Source organism: Mus caroli, unplaced genomic scaffold (assembly GCF_978045245.1).
Source record: "Mus caroli unplaced genomic scaffold, Mus_caroli_1 scaffold_3, whole genome shotgun sequence".
NCBI lineage: Eukaryota > Metazoa > Chordata > Mammalia > Rodentia > Muridae > Mus > Mus caroli.
In genome coordinates this window covers 21,738,237-21,758,978 of record NW_028227258.1, presented here as the reverse complement: position 1 = coordinate 21,758,978, position 20,742 = coordinate 21,738,237, and the positions used below count along the sequence as shown (strand labels likewise).

The 20,742-nt window shown below is 42.9% G+C and overlaps 1 protein-coding gene across 1 annotated transcript; it reads left to right on the top strand.

The window, feature by feature from the left end:
* The first annotated feature begins 1 nt into the window (after position 1).
* Positions 2–19,359, top strand: Adh1c (alcohol dehydrogenase 1C (class I), gamma polypeptide). The gene is made up of 9 exons (XM_021157535.3): positions 2–155; positions 2,056–2,157; positions 2,700–2,838; positions 4,900–4,987; positions 5,080–5,299; positions 15,375–15,635; positions 17,426–17,561; positions 18,455–18,593; positions 19,195–19,359. Exons 1-9 carry the CDS (start codon positions 138–140, stop codon positions 19,217–19,219), a joined length of 1,128 nt encoding a protein of 375 aa, XP_021013194.1. The 5' UTR covers positions 2–137; the 3' UTR covers positions 19,220–19,359.
* The last annotated feature ends 1,383 nt before the right edge of the window (positions 19,360–20,742 follow it).

Sequence of the window (20,742 nt, the reverse complement as noted above, 5' to 3'; positions counted from 1 at the left end):
GGCCAGGTCACGTGCTGGATCAGCTGACACCCCAGCAAACAAAATATGTGTGCAACTTTGGCTCCGTTCACTGGAGGCGGGAAGAAGTCTACAAGGACCCATCAATTTCCTGCCAGCCTGCAGCGAGGACAGACGGCATGAGCACCGCTGGAAAAGTAAGGAAAAGATCTCACTGTTGCAAATGTATTCTCACTGATACGTGAGAGAGACGCAGAGTCCTACCTTAGAAATAACAGGCTCTGATCTGCTGTAGTGCAGAAGGTGTCCTGGGTGACAGCACAGCTTGACTGCTACTAAATATCTTTAACAAGAGGGTCGAGAAGCTGGGTTTGTGAATGTCTTTATTCCCTCACTTACTCTGCAGGGCAGGGAACGTATTCCAAGTCAGTGGTGGCTGCTTTGCAAACAGAAAGTTTTTAAAAAGGTCTTTTACCGAAAGTCTGTATTTATCAATAATGTGTTCTTCTTGCTGGTCATATTTTATTATGAACATAGAAAAGTTAAATCTGGCAAGAGTTTCATAGGAGGAATTTGATTCAGGGAACTTAGTACTGTTCCTGTAGCCTTTAGGTAACATTGCTGGCAAGAGATGGACTGACTTGAAAGCATTAGAGTCATTCACAGTAAGATTATGTTACCATGCAAATTGTGATTTGAAGGGTCCATTATTGCACAACTCACGGATTTCTACAAAAATCCTATAAACAGTCTCTCTCCTGTTTATAAAAAAATCATCCAGATTTTATGGAAAATTAATTTGAATAAAAATGGAATTGATTGTTAGTATTAAGAATACACGCATATGGTACTGAGTTTTCCACAAAAATCACACTCACTTGTTCAGTGTGTATATGGTAATGATGGTAAACAGCCAATCAGTATAATTAATTAGCTATCGCTTAGTTATATAAGCCTATGTTTCTGTTGGCACAGAGGCTATTTTAGGAGTGGGTCAAAAGTCCAACAGCTCACAGTGAGAACTGGGTGTCTGACATTGCAGAGGTTTCGGTGAGAACTGGGTGTCTGACATTGCAGAGGTTTCGGCACGCACTGTGTGACAAGATTCCTCATTTTTATTTCAATTCGCTTCACACTGGTTATGTTTAGGATGGCATATTACATTTCAAAGAAAAAGTAGTTAGGAAAAAAGTTAAACTAAAATTTCTAGCTGAAAAAGTTAAAAAAAAGTAAGTTCATATAGCAAAAATGTAAATCCACCATATCCATCACACAACAGTTGAGGGAGGGGACAGAGAAAGCAGTCTTCGGTATAGGGGTCAATAACAGCGCTATGATGATATTCCGTCTATGTTTATACTTCCTAGAGCAGCAAAATCATAATGTAGCCAGGTATGGTAGAATATCTCTGAAATCTTGGGAATAGGAAGGCCAAGGCAGAAAGGTCCCTAGCTTAAGGCCAGCCTGGGCTGCTTATTAGAATTTTTGTCTCTGAAGTCCCACCCCTGGGGGTTAACTCTGTGATAGAGGACTTGCCTAGAGTGCACAAAGTTCTGGGTACTGTCCTTGGTGCCTGAAAAATAAATAATTATAATTTAGAATTAAATATATGCCCAACAATTGCACATAAACAACCTTTTTGGGAATAGTATGGGTGACATCCAGAAAGCAAACCAGCAAGCAAGCAAGCAATCAAAACATGGGGCAGCGTAGCTTGACAGCACCCGTGTCGCTTTAACTTGGTATACAACAGTTACTTGTGTTTTCTGGACCTTGGACTAAGCTGTCACACATTTTTTAAAGGTTTTTTAAGTCTTTGTAAATCAGAACTGTCTGTCTCTATGTAACACTTACTGGGTGACATAGACGGGGACAAATGATATACATATATATATATATATATATATATATATATATACATATACATATATACACACATATATGTATGTATGTATGTGTGTGTGTATATATATATATATATGTGTGTGTGTGTGTGTGTGTGTGTGTGTGTGTGTGTGTGTGTTTGTGTGTGTGTGTGAATGAAAGGACGCAATCGCCGTGATGTCATTGGAGCTGAAGTAACCCTTCGCCTTCCAGGTGATCAAATGCAAAGCTGCGGTGCTATGGGAGCTTCACAAGCCCTTCACCATCGAGGACATAGAAGTCGCACCCCCCAAGGCCCATGAAGTTCGAATTAAGGTGACTGCCCTTTTCAACTCCTGTAAAGTTAGGTTGGAAAAACTTGAAAAATACTCCATAGCCGCATCTAGAAATCCGTTAATAGCTCCTTTCATGTGCTTAATTAATTTGCTGCTATCAATATCAAATGTCCAAAGTTTCAAGTGACTAGAAAGTATGTTTAACCTAATCTCAGAATTTTCTTATCTTAGATGTTTATGTGTTTATGAAGTGCTAAACATCTTGAGTCCAAAACCAACTCATGTTGGGTAATGTCTTGGTGCTAATGTTTGACTTCTGTTTGCATAAAGCAGCATGCATTTTCATATATTCCATAAAACACATTTTCAGAGCCACCTACGCTACCAGATTGATAACTGAGCCGTTTAATTGGGAAAAGGTAGATGGAAACACTGGAGAATCTTGGAGATAAATGAACTCTGGAATTTGGAAGCAGTAAGGATTGTTAGAAAGCCCCTCAGAAGCACGATTTCAGACGAATAGGCTTGTGAAACCTCCACAATCACAAACTTGGTCAACTGAACTTTACCTTTCATCCACAGATGGTGGCCACTGGTGTCTGCCGCTCAGACGATCACGTGATTAGTGGAACCCTGGTCACACCTCTTCCTGCAGTTTTAGGCCATGAGGGCGCAGGCATTGTTGAGAGCGTTGGAGAAGGGGTGACTTGTGTGAAACCAGGTACAGAATTCACCCTCAGGGCTTGTGTTTCGGTTCTGATCTCAAGAGCATCCCTCCCAGGAGAGGAAGTTGAGGAAGTGGGAGATGAAAAGCCAGGCAATAGAAGGCTTCCTCTGCCCCTTCCTCCCGGCATGCCTCAGTCGCGCTACATCCAAGCATGTCTTTTCTCTTTCAACATCTGTTTATCTCCTACATGTCAGGCATCAAGCCAGAGACTCTTATATGAAGATCTGGAAGCACGGTGCCCGTAAGAGTGTGCAGTTTATAATCTGCTAACTTCTACTTTAGTGTCCCTGAGCGCTGTGGACTTTCAAAACCCAGACAGACCTTCAAAAGTACCCGAGGCAGAAAATGCAGGTCCAAGTTCTGAGATACACAGAAACTGTTCTGTGCTGAGCGCAGAGACGTGAAGGCTTGCCCTACTTGCAGGACGACCACCATAGTTTTAACCACACACTGGGACAACATGATGGCTTCCTCTTTTCCTGTATGCTCCTTCTTTATGAATATAGAGAAAATAAAATATAAGAGGGAATATAAGGGAAAAGCATAGCCAAAGGCCTTCAAACCCACAGACCTTCTTATCACTAATTGTGGCTGTAGGTGGTAGTATTGCTTTACATGGTTCCACTTTGTATGTATTTAAGGTAAAGGATGAGAAAAACATAAAATTTCCGTGATACCATCCCACATTAATTTTATCTATAAAATATAATGACCAAACCTTTTTTTGGTCCAATAACGTAGGTAGCATACATGATTTAAAAACAAAAATTATGTTCATCTTCAAAAAGATCGCATTAGTCAGTAGAGTGAGACTTCTCCTCTAGATGACTAAACTATAAGCAAGAAACAGGAAAAGAACTAATGTGGTTTGAGTTAAGCTTTTATTATTGCTTTTATTCAGAAAAGAACAAAACAACAACAACAAAAAACCTAGCAGCAAAATGACACCTTTACTCTTCAGGTTGCTTCTTCTATGGCAGAAAAATCAATAATTCATAAATAATTATCTTTAAAAAACAAATGTTTCTTGTTATTTCCCAGAGAAAATATTTAACTCATTGTTAAGAACTGAGATTTCCAAAGCAATTTGTGGCTTATCATGTTTTTATTATGCTTCCTTAAAAAATAACTAAGATTTTTTATTTTTATTTATTTATTTATTATTTTATTTTTTATTTATTTTTTTTTTTGTTTTTTGTTTTTTCGAGACAGGGTTTCTCTGTATAGCCCTGGCTGTCCTGGGACTCACTTTGTAGACCAGGCTGGCCTCGAACAAGATTGTTTTTTAAGCATTTATTTCATAATAGGAGAAGCACAATCACCTTAAAAAGCCAAAACTGGACCTCGGAGAAATGATAACGTGGCTCAGGGCATACCATGCTCTTATAGAGCACCCAACTGGGTTACTCACAACCACTTGTAACTCCAGCTCCCGGGGACCCAACACCCTTTGCTGGCTTCCAAGGGCACACATACAGAGATGGCATACACACACAAGTACTCTCACATGTACACAAAAAGAAAAAAACCACCACCAACAACAAAGTCTTAAACAATAAAAGGGCAAAAGCTAACTACCAAGATTCCCACTTTAATTTGATTTTATGATCAAGTTTAATTTGTTTTATTTTTATTATAAAATATTGCCTGTATAGTGTTTCTTTAATCTTACTTTTATTGAAACTATCATATCAGTTCTCGCCAAAATCTAACAGGAAGATAGCAACTCATTTGCAATGACAGTGTATTTTTCTTCTTAGCAGCAAGCATATCCAAAGTTTGATTAGGATATGTACAAAGCTCCTAAGAGAAACTGAGGCACACAACAAAGTTTAACTGCTGATGGGTGGAAATGACTGGTTTCAGGTTCATTTTTCTCTCCCGGGAATCTTCAGGCGCTTTAAATGCGAATGACTAACTAGACTGACAGAGCCCGGGTGAGGCCTTATCTCCTGGGGACTTTTCAAAGACACATGTCTCTAAGTGTAAGCTTCAAGTTGTTGCTTTATTGATTTCTGGACAGACATTTAAGTCATTTTGTTTTTCTTCATCCAGGTGATAAAGTCATTCCACTCTTTTCCCCTCAGTGTGGAGAATGCAGGATTTGCAAGCACCCGGAAAGCAACTTTTGTAGCCAAAGCGAGTATGTTTCTTATTGTCTTCTTGCACAGTTGGGTGGGCACACTGGCTTTATTCTGTCTCATGTCCTTTGTCTGCCCATGTTTCACCAACCAGTCTGCTAATGCCTCGGGGGACTTTGCGCGAAGGCACCAGCAGGTTCTCCTGCAAGGGAAAGCCTATCCACAACTTTATCAACACCAGCACCTTCTCCCAGTACACCGTGGTAGATGATATAGCAGTGGCCAAAATCGATGGAGCTTCACCACTGGACAAAGTCTGCCTCATCGGCTGTGGGTTCTCAACTGGCTATGGCTCTGCCATCAAAGTCGCCAAGGTAGGATGGACAGTGGGCCATGGAACAAGCTAAGTGTATATTATTGGTACCTAAAGGGAAGGCATCAGAGTATTTTTGTAGAAGTGAAATAAGCCTCTCCAGCCCCAGTGAGAATTCACTCCACACACTTGAGAGAAGCAAGGGAAAGCTCTATAATAGTGTGTGTCTAGTTTTAGCTCTTGCCCAAAGAGAAACCAGCATCTAACAGGAATTATTTGAAGTTTGTATAGGTCTTTGTTGCCCGCGCTTTTGTGTGTCCCCCTGGTAAGAACACGCTCAGGGCAACAAGAATCTTCTGCAGTACAAACTTTATTGCTTACCCCATCAGGAGCCAGTGGAGAAAGGAGCCAGAGAGAGAGCGCCAGATGGCGGAGCCCCCTCCCTTTTTGGAGGACTGTCCTCCGCCTCGGAGTGTCACTCCCTGATTGGCTGCAGCCCATCAGCCAGAGTTGTCATCACGGGAAAGGCAGAGCACATGGGGTGGGAAACTACCCCAGCGCATGTGCAGATGGTTTGTTTACTACTTAGAACACAGGTGTCAGTGCCATCTTATAATGGCGAATGTGAGGACGGCTCCTTACATCTCCCCCTTTTCTTTTATTTAAGAGCAATAGGCCACCCATAATAATGAGAGTGGAGATAGAGGTCAAATCCCCAGTGTGCAGGTAAAGGAGCCGTACACAAAACCTCCTCCCAGGCTCATCACCCGGAGGGGTCCTGGTCTGGTCCCGTGTCGTTTTTCCTGGGGGAAGGACATTTGGACACTCAACCTTCTTGAAAGATGACATGTCTCCCTAGAATAGGCTCATAAATGCCACAGAGCCCTTCTACTGCAGTGCTTAGCCGTGCAACTCTCTCGGGCTGCTGAAGCACACTCACTCTATCCCGTGCAATGAGACTAGCCTCGTGGGGTGCAAGAGCTGAGTGGCCAGCGACCTATTGCTTAAGCATAGATAACCATATATCAGGGGAAGCACCATGTTCTAGTGCTGCAAGCGCCTGGGAAATAACCACCATGTCTCTCCTAATTTGGGCCTTAAGCTTACAGACCAATCAAAGAAGCAACACTAATCCACAGCAAAGAACAGCTCCAAATAATTCCACCCCCACCCATTCTTTAAAGAAGGAAAATGTTGAAAAGATAGTCCTTAGGTCAGGGACAGGTCCAAGTGCATGGGGCAAGTCTTAATTTTCAAAGGGTCTGTTCAAATTTAGCCGTCCAATTCTGTATCTCCCAACGCTGCTTTCCCTTTGTTGTTGTCGCACTGGACATCACCAAGACGAGGGACATCAGTATTCCCTTGGTCAGTCTGGATTTTTCGGGTGAGTCTTTCTGGTATGGGTTGTCTTCATTCTGTGGAAAAACACAAACAGCTCCCCTGGATCTTATCAAAATAGGATCCGGGCCTTTCCATTTGTTATTTAAAACATCTTTCCATTTAACCATCTCTTTGGGCCTATCTGGCTCTGAACAATGTCGTTCAGCCGAGGTATGGCCATGAGAATCAAGATTTAAAAAATTGAGTGTAAAAGTGCTGTAGACACAGACACTCTTGGTACTCGGGGTAGAGCCTCCTCTTTCTGTTTTATTAGATGGAAGTCCAGTCAGGTGGGTCACGTCCATCTGACGGCAGAACTGTTGGAATTTTTGAGATGTATAAGCTGGTCCATTATCAGTCTTAAGGAGTTTGGGTTTTCCCCAAGCACTCCATGCCTCAAGACAATGTTGAATCACATGTGAGGCCTTTTCTCCGGTTAAAGGAGAGGCAAACATGATGCCAGAGTATGTGTCAATGGACACATGGAGATATTGAAGTTTTCCAAAGGAAGAAACATGTGTAACATCCATTTGCCAGACCTGTAGAGGTCGAATACCGCGTGGGTTAATTCCCACCTGAGGAACTGGCAAGAACTCATAGCAGCTTTGACATTGAGTAACAATGTCACGGGCTTCTTTTCTCGTCAAGGAGAAACGGCGGCGTAATGTTTCAGCCGTCACATGAAAATTGTTATGAAAATTTCTTGCAGCCTCTATCGGGGATGTTAGGGCAGCAGCCACCACTTTAGTGGCTTTATCTGCCAGATCATTCCCCAGAGCCATGGGGCCAGGTAGGCCTGAATGGGCTCTAACATGAGTAATATAAACAGGAAATCTTCTAGATAACAAAACTAATTGTATCTGCTGAAAAATATTGGCAACTTTACTGGAAGGCTTAATCACTCCAGCCACTTCTAAAAAATTGAGGGGTTCTAAAAAGGTTTTTAAAACTTCTAAAACCACTAAACATTCTACCACTTGAGGTGAATTTTCATTATATTGTTTGGATACTACTTCACCATTAGCCACATAGGCACCTATGCCAGTTTTTGATCCATCAGTATATACCACAACCCCATTTTTAAGTGGGTTTCTTACTGTTATTTGTGGAAACACAACAGATTGATTTTGGGCGAACTGTAAAATTGGATGTTTTGGATAATGGTTATCTATTTGTCCTGAAAAGGAGGTAACTAAAACTGCCCAATCATTAGATGTGGCTGCCAAGGTCTGAACCTGTGCAGCGGTATAAGGTACAATTAAAAGATAGGGATTTCGTCCAAAATGGGTGATCGCTGCTTTTAGGCCTTTAAGGGCGAGCTGTGCAATTGCATCAGGATACCAATTTATTATTTTAGCTGGAGATACATTTGGATGGATCCACAACAATGGCCCATTCTGCCACAAAACTGCGGTTGGCAATTGTGCTGTCTTAAAGACACATAAACTAAAAGGCTGCGAATCCTCAATACGTTGTAATTGTGCATTCTGTAAGGCATCTTCCACCTTTTGTAAGGCCTGGCTAGCAGCTAGAGTAAGAGCCCTAGGGGAGGAGATATGAGAATCTCCTTCTAAAATATCAAACAAAGGCCTTAACTCAGCGGAAGGAATCTTCAAAAAAGGTCTGAGCCAGTTAATATCCCCTAACAGCTTCTGAAAATCATTTAAGGTATGGAGGTGATCTCTTCTTATCTCTACCTTTTGGGGCACAATTTTATTTGGGGACACCACAGAGCCCAAAAATTGTCCTGTATCAGAAATTTGGACCTTTTCTGTGGCTATCTGTAAACCCCACTGACTTAAAGTCTTAAGTAGAAAAGGATATGCCTTTTGTAGTATGGTAAGGTTTTTATGGCATAGAAGGATGTCATCCATGTAAAGAAGCAAAATTAAAGAGGGGAATTGTTCCCTCACTGGCAAAAGAGCTTCCTGCACATAAAGTTGGCACATTGTAGGACTATTGGACATTCCCTGTGGTAAGACCTTCCATTGATACCTCTTATCAGGTTCCATGTGATTAATAGAGGGGATGGTAAAGGCAAATCTGGGCCTATCCCTTGGACACAAAGGTATAGAAAAGAAACAATCTTTAATATCTATAATAATTAAATTCCAGCCACGTGGTAAGGCGGAAAGTACAGGGAGACCTCTCTGTACGGGGCCAAATAAGTTCATTTGCTCATTAATGGCTCTGAGGTCATGGAGCAGTCTCCACTTTCCTGACTTTTTCTTAATTACAAAAATTGGAGTATTCCAAGGTGAGGTAGATGGTTCAATATGGCCCAGTTTTAATTGTTCATTTCCTAACCCTTTTCCCTCTTTATAACCCATCTTTGCCATGATATTTCTTACTTTAACCGAACACCCTCCCGACGGGGCATTCTCATTGGACAAAACAAGGCCCAAATGCTGCATAATATCCCTCCCCCAGAGGTTAACCGGGAGTGGGAGCACATAAGGTATGAATTTCCCTCGCTGCCCCTCGGAAGATTCCCATGTCAAGGCAACAGAGCTTATAGTGGGACATGATTGATATCCTAGGCCCTGTAATGAATGAGATGACTCTGTGGTGGGCCATGCTTTGGGCCACCAATGTGTAGAGATTATACTTTTATCTGCTCCGGTATCAAGGATGCCTTCAAACTCTTTTCCGCTGATCTTAAGGCGGGGCTTAGGTCTATCATTCAAAGATACAGCCAAATAGGCAGAATCATTTTCAGAGGAGCCCATTTTCTTTGTCTCAGGTCCTGCAGATTTCTCCCTGGTATTATCAGGGAGGAGTAGCAGCTGAGCTATCCTATCTCCTTTACTAATAGAAAAAACGCCCTTAGGGCTTGAACACAGGACCTGTATTTCAGGGGAATGTTGACAATCCATAACTCCAGGGTGGACTACTAAGCCCTGCAAGGTGAGTGAACCCCGGCCGAGAATAAGGCCCATGGTTCCAGGGGGCAAAGATGGTATAGGCTCCACCGGCACCGGCTGAATACTCATTTGAGGCATTAGTAGGAAATCGGAGGTGGCGCGCAGGTCCACCCTTGTGGGTCTTCCTGGGTCGCCTCTCTGACTGCTTCCTGGGTCCTGACAAACCGGTTCCCATATCTTTGAGGGCCCTGGGACCGAGGGCCCGATAGCCCGTTTTTTTGACACATCAGCTGATTGATTATCAGGTGGGGGAAGGAATCTGCCCTTTATATCCCTCACAGAGCGACACTGGTCGGCTCTATGATAGCCCTTGCCACACTTAGAGCAAAGAGTGAGGGTCCCCCCCTTTTTGTCTGGAGCTCTACAATCTTTCTTAAAATGCCCAGGCCTCCCACAGTTAAAACATGTCCTCCAATCATTTCTGCCTATGAAGCGTTTTTGGGATTGGAGGATGGCAGCCGCTAAGCCTGCATTGGTGAGAGGTCCCCCGAGCTCTCGACAAACCCTGAGCCAATCCTGTAAGCCTTTATTCTTTCTTGGGGCTATGGCCGTTCGACACTCCTGTGTGGCTTGCTCATAAATGAGCTGTTCTATCAGAGGTGCGGCTTGCTCTGAATCTCCAAAAATACGCTCTGCTGCCTCTGTCATTCTGGCCACAAAGTCTGAGAAGGACTCCTGGGGTCCCTGGATGATCTTGGTTAATTGTCCAGTGGCTTCACCTGTTCGGGAGAGCGCCTTCCAGGCCTTAATAGCCGCGGAGGAAATTTGGGCATAAGCTCCCCAGTGATAATTTGTTTGATCAGCGGTATAAGCTCCCTGACCCGTTAACAGGTCAAAGGTCCAATCTCTCTGCTCTGGAGTCAAAGCGGCAGCATTTGCTCGGGCCTGAGTTTGTGCAGCCTCTTGCCATAGTGCTCTCCATTCCATATATTTGCCCATACTGGGGAGAGCGGCTTTTGCAATCATTTGCCAGTCGGCAGGAGTTAGTGCCATGCCAGCAAGCCTGTCTAACTGCACCAAGGTAAAATTAGCATTGGCTCCATATTTACGGACCGATTCGGCAAGCTCTTTAATCTGTGTATAGTCTACCGGAGCGTGAACACGCCCACCCTCGGCTCCTTCAAAGACCGGAAATGCCTGTTGCATCTTCCTTTGTTCCTCTCTTGGAATGAACGAGTCTGCGCACTGCCTCTCTGCGCAGGGCTGACGCACTACGCAGGGCGGGGGCTCCGCATAGGGCGGAGGTGCACTAAGACCCTGAAGCTGACTGCCCTGAGGCCAAGCAGCAAGCTGGCCTTTGCCAGTCGCTTTTGGCTTTTTTCTTGACCTATAAGCTCGCATTTCTCTCTCATAACAAGCTGCTTCCTCCTCCAAGTCTGTTTCCTCAGAAGGGCTAATTTCTTCATCTGATTCACAGCTATTAAGAACTGGCTCCTTAAACTCATCTCTTTTCTCCTCTTTCCTTCCAATCTCTCCCCAGGTATTCTTCCCTGACATTAACTTTTCCTCGGGTTCAAGACCCGTGGAAAGGCCTGTATACTTATTTGGCGCACCATGTTTCCTCTTTTTTTCTGCTCTCTCTCCCCGCTTTACTTCTGATAGACTGTCTTGAATTTCGTTCAGAATTCTCCACCCCATCTTAACTACTTGTTGACATATGAAAAGAAACAAAAAGGCTTTTAACACTAGAGAAAGTTCAAGACCAGACATACCTTGTAAAGCTGTAACACGCCGTCCCACAGCTGAAGAGTTCTGAACCTACACCGGGTCCTTCTCAACAGTCTGTTTCCGGGAAAACTTCATTAACCACAGTTCCCCAGCTGATGAGTTCTGAACCTACACCGGGTCCTTCTCAACAGTCTGTTTCCGGGAACACTTCATTAACCGCTCCTTCTCCGTGATGCAGTAGCTCGCGGGTTCCGGCACCATTTGTTGCCCGCGCTTTTGTGTGTCCCCCTGGTAAGAACACGCTCAGGGCAACAAGAATCTTCTGCAGTACAAACTTTATTGCTTACCCCATCAGGAGCCAGTGGAGAAAGGAGCCAGAGAGAGAGCGCCAGATGGCGGAGCCCCCTCCCTTTTTGGAGGACTGTCCTCCGCCTCGGAGTGTCACTCCCTGATTGGCTGCAGCCCATCAGCCAGAGTTGTCATCACGGGAAAGGCAGAGCACATGGGGTGGGAAACTACCCCAGCGCATGTGCAGATGGTTTGTTTACTACTTAGAACACAGGTGTCAGTGCCATCTTATAATGGCGAATGTGAGGACGGCTCCTTACAGGTCTTGAGCTGTAACATTCTACATATGCCATTGTCTGCAAATCTCTGTTATGTCCCAGCTGCAAGACTCACTGAGCAATGAAATACGTTTTAAGGAGACAGAAACTGGAAATCTTGACTATATTGGACAAATGGTAGATTTTATAATGTGGAAATGCCATCACTGTTATTTCTAAAGCAAGCCACAATGGGGATATTTGTACTGCAGAGATAGTGCCACAAGTGTGCGCTAGTTTGTTTTTAAGTAGACCAACATTGTTACCTAGAGCCGTCCTGCCTTCCAGGTAGAATTTTCTAGATAAGAAAACCAAGGCTTTTAATAGCAGAGTAGTACTCCATTGTGTAAATCTACCACATTTTCTGTATCTATCCATCCCTCTGTTGAAAGACATCTGGGTTCTTCCCAGCTTCTGGCTATTATAAATAAGGCTGTTATGAACATAGTGGAGCATGTGTCCTTGTTTTATGTTAGAGCATCTTCTGTGTATATGCCCAGGAGTATATGCTGGGTCCTCATGTCAAATTTCTGAGGAACCAACAAACTGATTTCCAGAGTGGTTGTAATCCCACCAACAATGGAGGAATGTGCCTCTTTCTCCACATCCTCACCAGCATCTGCTGAAATTCTTAGGAAATGGATGGAACTAGAAAATATCATCCTGAATGAGGTAACCCAATCACAAAAGAACACACATAGTAAGCATTCACTAATAAGTGGGGATATTAGCCCCAAAGCATGGAATACTTAAGACACAATTCACAGATCACATAAAGCTCAAGAAGAAGGAGACCTAAGTGTGGGTCCTTCTTAGAAAGGGGAACAAAAGACGGTTGGGAGCAAATATAGAGATGAAGTGTAGAGCAGAGACTGAAGGGAAGGCCATCCAGAGACTGCCCCACATGCGGCTCCATCCCAAATACAGTCACCAAACCCAGACACTATTGTAGATGCCAAGAAGTGCATCCTGACAGGAGCATGATACAGCTCTCTCCTGAGAGACCCTGCCAGAGCCTTACAAATACAGATGCAGATGCTCAAAGCCAACCATTGGACTGAGTGCAAGGTCCCAAATGGAGGATTTAGAGAAAGAACTTAAGGAGCCGAAGGGACTAAGACACCAACCAAAGAGTACACATGGAGGGACCCATGGCTCAGCCTTATATGTAACAGAGGATGATCTTGTCAGGCATCGATGGGAGGAGAGGTTCTTGGTCCTGTGAAGGCTCAATAGTTGCCCCAGTGTAGGAGAATCCCAGGATGGTGAGGTGGGAGTGGGTGGGTGGGTGAAGGAACACTCTCATAGAAGCAGGGGGAGGGGAGTGGTATAGAGGGTTTCTAGAAGTGGGGGAAACTGGAAAGGGGGATAATATTTGAAATGTAAATAAAGGAAATATCCGATAAAAAACCTTTACATTTAAAAAAAAAGAAAGAAAACCAAGGCTTAATGATGGACCAGGATTTAATGGAACCATGACCCAGTGCAGCATTGTGAGCTGCCTGACAGAGGCATGTTTTTGATAATGGGAAGAGCCTAGTGGCCAGCTGTGGGTTGTGGTTGTCTCTGTTAACATATTCATGATGTCAGAGGCATGCTTTTTCCTATAGTTTCTGACAAGCCTGCCTAGTGTGTTATGTGAGCGACAACACCAGGTTAGCTAAACTCTACTTGGTGTGATATAATATTTCCTAAGCAAGCTCATTAGTAGATCCTTCAAGACATCAATTTATCACTCTGGGTTTCTCCTATGTCACTTCATAGATTTATGGTTTTAAGTTATTAATAGAAAAATAACCCCAGATGGAACTGGAAAAAAAAGAAAATTCATCTGGTTTTTTTTAAAGATGAAAATTATGCTGATTCTGAATTAAGAAAAAGTAAATATTTTATATATATTATATATATAGATGTAGAAGATATTATAATCTGTGTATTCTATATGACTACCAAAATTTAAAGCTGCGAACTCTTGTAGTAGCCTATTCTCCAGTTGAAAAGAGACGTCACTCATCCATCATGATGGGTTCCGCTAGGTTCTGAAGTAGCCAAAGCAAACGGTTTGTCTCCGCTCAGCCTTACCTGATTCATCTGTAGCATGGCTACCCACTGAGTGGATCCCAGAAGACTCAAGAGAACTTAAGCAAAGTATTGATTACATTTGAGACCTCATCACTACATCTTTTCCCTTGCAACCAAAACACACGAACACACACACACACACACACACACACACACACACAGAGAGACAAATACACATATGCATACAAACACAAACAGAAACATACACACAAACACACTCATAACCAACACACACTAGAAGCAATACATTTTAGATGGCGATTTTAAAAATAATTTCCTTCCCAAATGGTTGAAACAAATTCAGTAGTTATCTTTCATTTTATGAAAACTGAAATGCAGGAAGCTGAAGCTAAAACTATTCATATAAATTTTTCACTGGTAGCTACTAGGGAAATAAAGACTAGAATTCCTCTCAACTTATCTGCTGCATCTGAAACTAGAGTGCACACTGGTCATGACTGCCATCACAGTAACAGGCCTTGCATTTTTCTGGGCCAGGTGGAGAGTGGCGATGTGTCCCAGAGCATTTAAGAGCATTTGATGGACGAATGACAAGATAGACACCACTAGGGGGAAGTGACAGTCGGGGTATGGTACACAGGTGGCTGCACCAATTAAATAGACCTAAGCCAGTCACAGTAATGAGGAGCCTGCCTTTTTCCAATTCTGAGGCTTTAGACCTAAATGCAATTCGTGCTTGTGCTGTTGTTTAACTGTCTCAGCTGGAAGGCCGAGTGTGCCTATTTGCAAGCCAAGGGTAGTTGTAATCATGGATTTTAATTAATCGTGATTAAAATACAGATCAGCTTTTGTTGAAGTATTTGTCATTTGCTTCTTCTAAACATTCAGTCATAAAGTCCCACAGAGATTACATTGGTCTCATGCTATCTTGTCTTAAAGTTTCATGTCCACTTTCCCATTGCTTTAAGCCAGGTGTGACTTGTGCATGCTTCTCAGCCGACTTCTGCTCCCAGTACCCTAGTTGTGACTACTGAAAGTTAGTGAACCAAGAAAGGAGTTCATGAGTGAAGGGCAGTTGGGTTACTTTTTAGTCTCTTGGAGTAATCTTGATCACTTGTTTCATTAAATTGCTTAGTGTGTAAGATGTTATTGAAAAGCTCTCAAAGATGAAAGTCATTTTTATTTAGAATTCAAAGATCATCTGGAACAGCTGATCTCAATTTGGGTTTTCCCCATTGAAATAGGAATGAGGTTCCATTTGCAGTGATTCCAGTTTAATTGGTAGAAGCTGCTATCAGACCTTGATATTAACGAAAGAAATCCCCAGATATGTCTAATATATAGCAAATGTTGAGTACCAATGATGTACACTTTGGGCAACCATAACCAGAAGTGGATTTGGCAACAAATGGAATGAGGTAGCCGTGATAAAGGACACAGCAAGACAATATGTGCAGTGTGGAGCCCCCCCTAGCAGTCACCACTCAATCCACTTTTGCATTTTCTGGAAACACAGGTGACCCCAGGCTCCACCTGTGCTGTGTTTGGCCTCGGAGGTGTCGGTCTGTCTGTCATCATTGGCTGTAAAGCAGCAGGAGCAGCCAGGATCATTGCTGTGGACATCAACAAGGACAAGTTTGCCAAGGCCAAAGAGTTGGGTGCAACTGAGTGCATCAACCCTCAAGACTACAGCAAACCCATCCAGGAAGTTCTCCAGGAGATGACCGACGGAGGGGTGGACTTTTCGTTTGAAGTCATCGGCCGCCTTGACACCATGGTATGTACTTTGGCAAGCCTTGAGATCTGTCCTTCCATCTAGAATGCTCTAGGTAGACTAACAGAAATCTCATGCAGAAATCTATTTTTAGAGTGGTCATTTTCCATGTCCTGTTTCCTGCTCAGACTGCTTAATTTGCTGTTGAGATAAACCTTTCATTTGTCAGGTCTGCAAACTTGTCTCAAGTGCTAACCCTCCTTTAATGCAACGAAGCTTTCAGTGGGGACACTGTGAGTTAACTTACTGATTTTCTGTAAAAAATCAGTTCATCAAGCAGGTTTAAATACAAAGTCTGGTCTTAAACGGATGAATATGATTTTCTCCCTCATTCTTAATATTTTTTAATATTTCAAATTAAATATTCTGAAAAGCATTTTTAAGTATCATCATATGGCCAAAAGGAATAATGAACAATTTGGGGCCCAAGGATCATTTTATTAACACACAGCGCGTAGAGGGAAGTGACTGATTTATACATCACCATTTAGTTCTCATTGCAGAGACAGCACAGGGCTGGGCCTTCCAAGCTTCCAGATCTACCGTTTGTAGTAAATACCTTTTAAAAAAGAATTCTGGCATATCTCCTAAATTTAAGAGATACATTTTATAGGATTGCTTATGATCTCCACAAGACAGTGCACATAAAATACTTACTGTAGAGCCCCCCTCCCCAATGTAGTAAGCATTCAATGAAGGTCAGCTGAGGATAATGATAAGAAATACTACGGTCAAGCTTAGAGCGATTGGATTTTGGAATACAAATGACACTACAGTCAAGTACAAATATCATCCTTTGCTAAAGAACTGTTCTCCAGTTACATCTCACCTAACCAAAGAGCTCTAGAACTCTACTGAGAAATGTCCCCAGGGAGCAAGGAAGTCACCGTTATCCAGGCTCTCCACAAAGTCTTGGCAGAGTTGGTGCTAGAGAATAGGTACGGTAGCCTGAGAGTGATGGTTTGGTTTGGTTTTTTTCCATCCTTGAACTGTGACAAGACGCCATAGACTGTAGCAGATTCAAGTGCACAGTACCTCCTCTTTCCAAACCCAGGTTTCCAGCTCTCCCCAGAGCCACTGCTCTTCTGTGGCTCACTGGCAGTTTTCTCAATCTGCTCATCTTAAGCTGGGCTGTCAATTGACTGGAAGATCCAAAAGTCTGATAACCACATGCTCTGAGGATATCTGGTTTCTAAACATCATATTGCAAAATCAAAAGGCCAGTCATGTATCTTTAAGGATTCCAAATGATTTTTACTATAGAATGTGTTTTAAACAAACAAAAAACCAAACAAACTAAAGAAAAGTACCTATTGGAAGGCAAAAACTTCCTGGATGTCTACAGCTATAGCATAATATAAAACTATCACATAACCACTTAAAACATGCCCACTCTTGATGTAAGCACCTGAGGAGGGACTCATTAAATGAGAATTTGACAAATGGTTAAAAGATACGTTTTGATGATGCCATCATTTATCTTCTTCACCATTAAATTTCTGGCTCAGAGTCCTGGTTTAGAAATTGTCCTTACTGGGCAAATGAAAAGTGAACTAACCAGTTTGTAGAGATTTATGCGATGGGGAAACAATATTCTCCCTTGAGAACCAGACTTTACATTTTCATGATGATACTTGCACCTTTAAGGAAGAATTAGATATAGGTAAGTTAATTCATTCACTCTTTCATTAAAAAAAAAAATCTTCAGTGTATTTCTTTGTAATGCCTGAAACTTCATAGTGAGGAGAGACCACAAAAGACTCTTCTACTTTAACTATTACACTTTATTGCAGACTTCTGCCCTGCTGAGCTGCCATGCAGCATGTGGTGTAAGTGTCGTTGTAGGAGTGCCTCCCAATGCCCAGAACCTCTCCATGAACCCCATGTTGCTGCTGCTGGGACGCACCTGGAAGGGAGCAATATTTGGCGGTATGTATTCACAGCTCAAGCTCAATCCTGCATCTGTCTGCATATGTCAGGGTGGGCGTGAGGACAGAGAACATTCGATTCCTTACTTGGGAGCCATTTGCCGCATTCTTTGTGACAGGGTGTCACAGTGACCAGGCTAGCCTTGCTGGCTGGAATCCACTGGTTTCCTTTATCCAGAACTGGAATTACAAGAACTCCCACAACCACATCAGCTGTTGGTTGGTTGGTCAGTTGTTTTGTTTTGTTATTCAAACTCAGGTGGAAGAACTTTATTGACTGAGCCATCTCCTCTGCTTTGAGGATCAAATTCTTAATGTATTTCAGAATTTCTTCCCTTCTGTTATAGAGAAGGTCAGATTTTAGAAGGCAAAACAATTTAAAAACATGAAAATTACTGTTCTCTCTAAGCAAGAACTAATGCAAGAAATTGTAAGACAAGCTTCCCTGTGTCCCCATAAACTAGCCAGGGCTTCTTCTGGCTCCTACTTCCTAATGTCGTTGTGAGACCCCCAAAATGCCTTATAGGACACAGGAAATCCAAGGCAGTAGTACTCCATGCCTATACTCATGACCTAAGTCTGAACAGCGGTGAGAATGGCAAAGCTCCCTTACTTTGAGTACAAACATCTTCAATATGATTTCTCTAGGAAAGAACTAATAAGCCACCTTCATTAGCGAGAGATCACGGCTTATCAGGGTAGCATACGATAGAAATGTTAATGAAATGTAGAATGTTTTTGAGCCTGAGACGGCGGCCTGCAGACCACTGTTCTTTCGTGAACTTTAGTTTCCCTGCAAAGTCTGGTTGGCTTGCTCCCCCCCAACCCCCGCCCCCAGTTCCCTCCCTCCAATCCTCCAGGCTGGATCTCATGGAGATGCTGTTCTCCTTTCAGGGTTTAAGAGTAAAGATTCTGTCCCTAAACTTGTGGCTGACTTCATGGCTAAGAAGTTTCCCTTGGACCCGTTAATTACCCATGTTTTACCTTTCGAGAAAATAAATGAAGCATTTGACCTGCTTCGCTCTGGAAAGAGGTAAGCTGTGAGATTATTTTTACGGCAGAGGAATTGGCTAACAGAAAAATGAAGGAGAAGTGGGATAAGACCATAAGTGGAGGGGGTGGGGGAAGGGGCTGGCTTCTGTCACCAGTTTGGCTCTGCGCACAGGTATATGACCTAGGACAATTGCAAACCTAGGCTTTAGTTCCCACAGTTCCTAAAGGTGACAATATGTGATAATCCACCTTGTAGTATTGCTGTTTAGGATGAGGTCTAAATGAGATAACCACGCCTTAGAAGCTTCCATAAAGCACATGGCAGATAGCAAGGAGGAAATGGCTGGTGTTGCCCATTGTTACACAGGGGATCCAGGCTTTCAGTGTTGTTTAAGAATGCTAAACTAGAACCTGAATCAAAATGGCAGCCACATCAGGATGTTAAGTGTGAGTTGAGAGCTGGAGAGAATGCAAGAGTGATCAGAAAGGTGGATTGCTCTTTTACTGACCTGACCTTGGGCATGGCATGGTTGGGAACCCGGATAGATTTTCTCAGAGACTCCTAACACGTGTTCTGCTCACTTTTATGGGGAGTGTGAGTTATGGAATGTGAAATCAGTATCTTCTGTTCTGTATTTCAGTATCCGTACCGTCCTGACGTTCTGAGACCATGTGGATGCCTTCCCACGCACCAGTTTCTTACCCCACCAGACCGAATCAAGCACCAGCCACATCACAGCCTTAATCTTGCTCTTTAGAGACACAGCCAATAAAGTACTTGTGTAAGCTCTCCACAAGAAACTGAATTTTCTGTGAAACCTCTTTCAACCACACCTCAGCTGGGCAACTGTAGGGTACCAACCATCCTTATTTGATTGACTTAGATCATCTTCCCTACAGGGGACAGTGTGTCTTGTTGACATCTTGCATTCTTTTCTCTATGGAATCTCAGTCACTGACACTCAATGGCAGAGATCGATCTTTCTACCTCAATGCACACAGAATGCCCTACGTGCTTAGTCTTCCAGCCACAGCCTTTCCACTGTCTGAACTTCATTCTCTATGAAATGCATGAGTGTGCAGTAAGCCCACAGCATGCCAATGGACAGAGCTGGGCTGGAAGCTGGAGAGTCTCTGTCTTAGCGACTAAAAGGGAACATCACACATGGACACTCTGCTCTTATGCTCTTTTGTGAACAATGAATATGGAATCATTCCCTTCAATAAAAGCCAGTCTGAAATAACAGCTCAGCACCTCTAGAAATAGTAGAGTGGGGCGGGGGTTGGGGGAGAAGAGCAATGGGCTAGGAGTTATACTCGTGGTATTTAACAGGCTGCTGCAGGACTAGAGAGCCAGGCCACAGTTGTGAGGACATTACTCCAGAGTTGAAGAAAAGAAACATTGGCATTTGATAATTTCTTACTCCCACTGAACAGTCATAACCTGTGCTCTTATAACCATTACTGAGAATTCCCTTTAAATGTTAAATTAACAGCATTTTCCAGATATGTAATATATCGTCTGTCAAATATCTAATAATATTCAAGAAGTGTATCATTTCATTAAAAAAGAGAGAGAAAATGATGAGATAAATATAATAGTAAAATGGGGGAGATTTAGCTAGCGTTAAATACTCTTTTGAGAAGATGTGTGTGCACTTGTATGAACAGGTATGTGGACTTGAGGAGATGTATGTGTACATGTATGAACAGGTATGTGGACTTGAGGAGATGTATGTGTACATGTATGAACAGGTATGTGGACTTGGCTTGCTTATTTCATTCACCTGAGATTCAGGATCAGAAAAGTCTTTGTGGCACTGCTATAGTTATGAAGAGAACCCAGAGGTTTCTCAATATCTCACAAGACTGAGTCAAAGCAAACTTAGAGAGTGAGAAAGAACTGGTTTCTGCACCTCAGCCTGCTCTTTCAATTATTACCCAGCATGTCAGTAAGTAATATGATAACCTCATAACCAGCAAAACAGGTCAGACAGATCACTAGATAATCTCTGTGTGTGTGTGTGTGTGTGTGAAGTCAAAGGTCAACACTGACTATCCTCATTCACCAATATATGAGCCCTATACCTATGTCACTCCCATGATCCTTCACCCTCTGACTCTTCCCATATCCCCTTCTTCTAAAATCATGACCCCTCTTTAATTATCGTTGCTACACATATGTATGT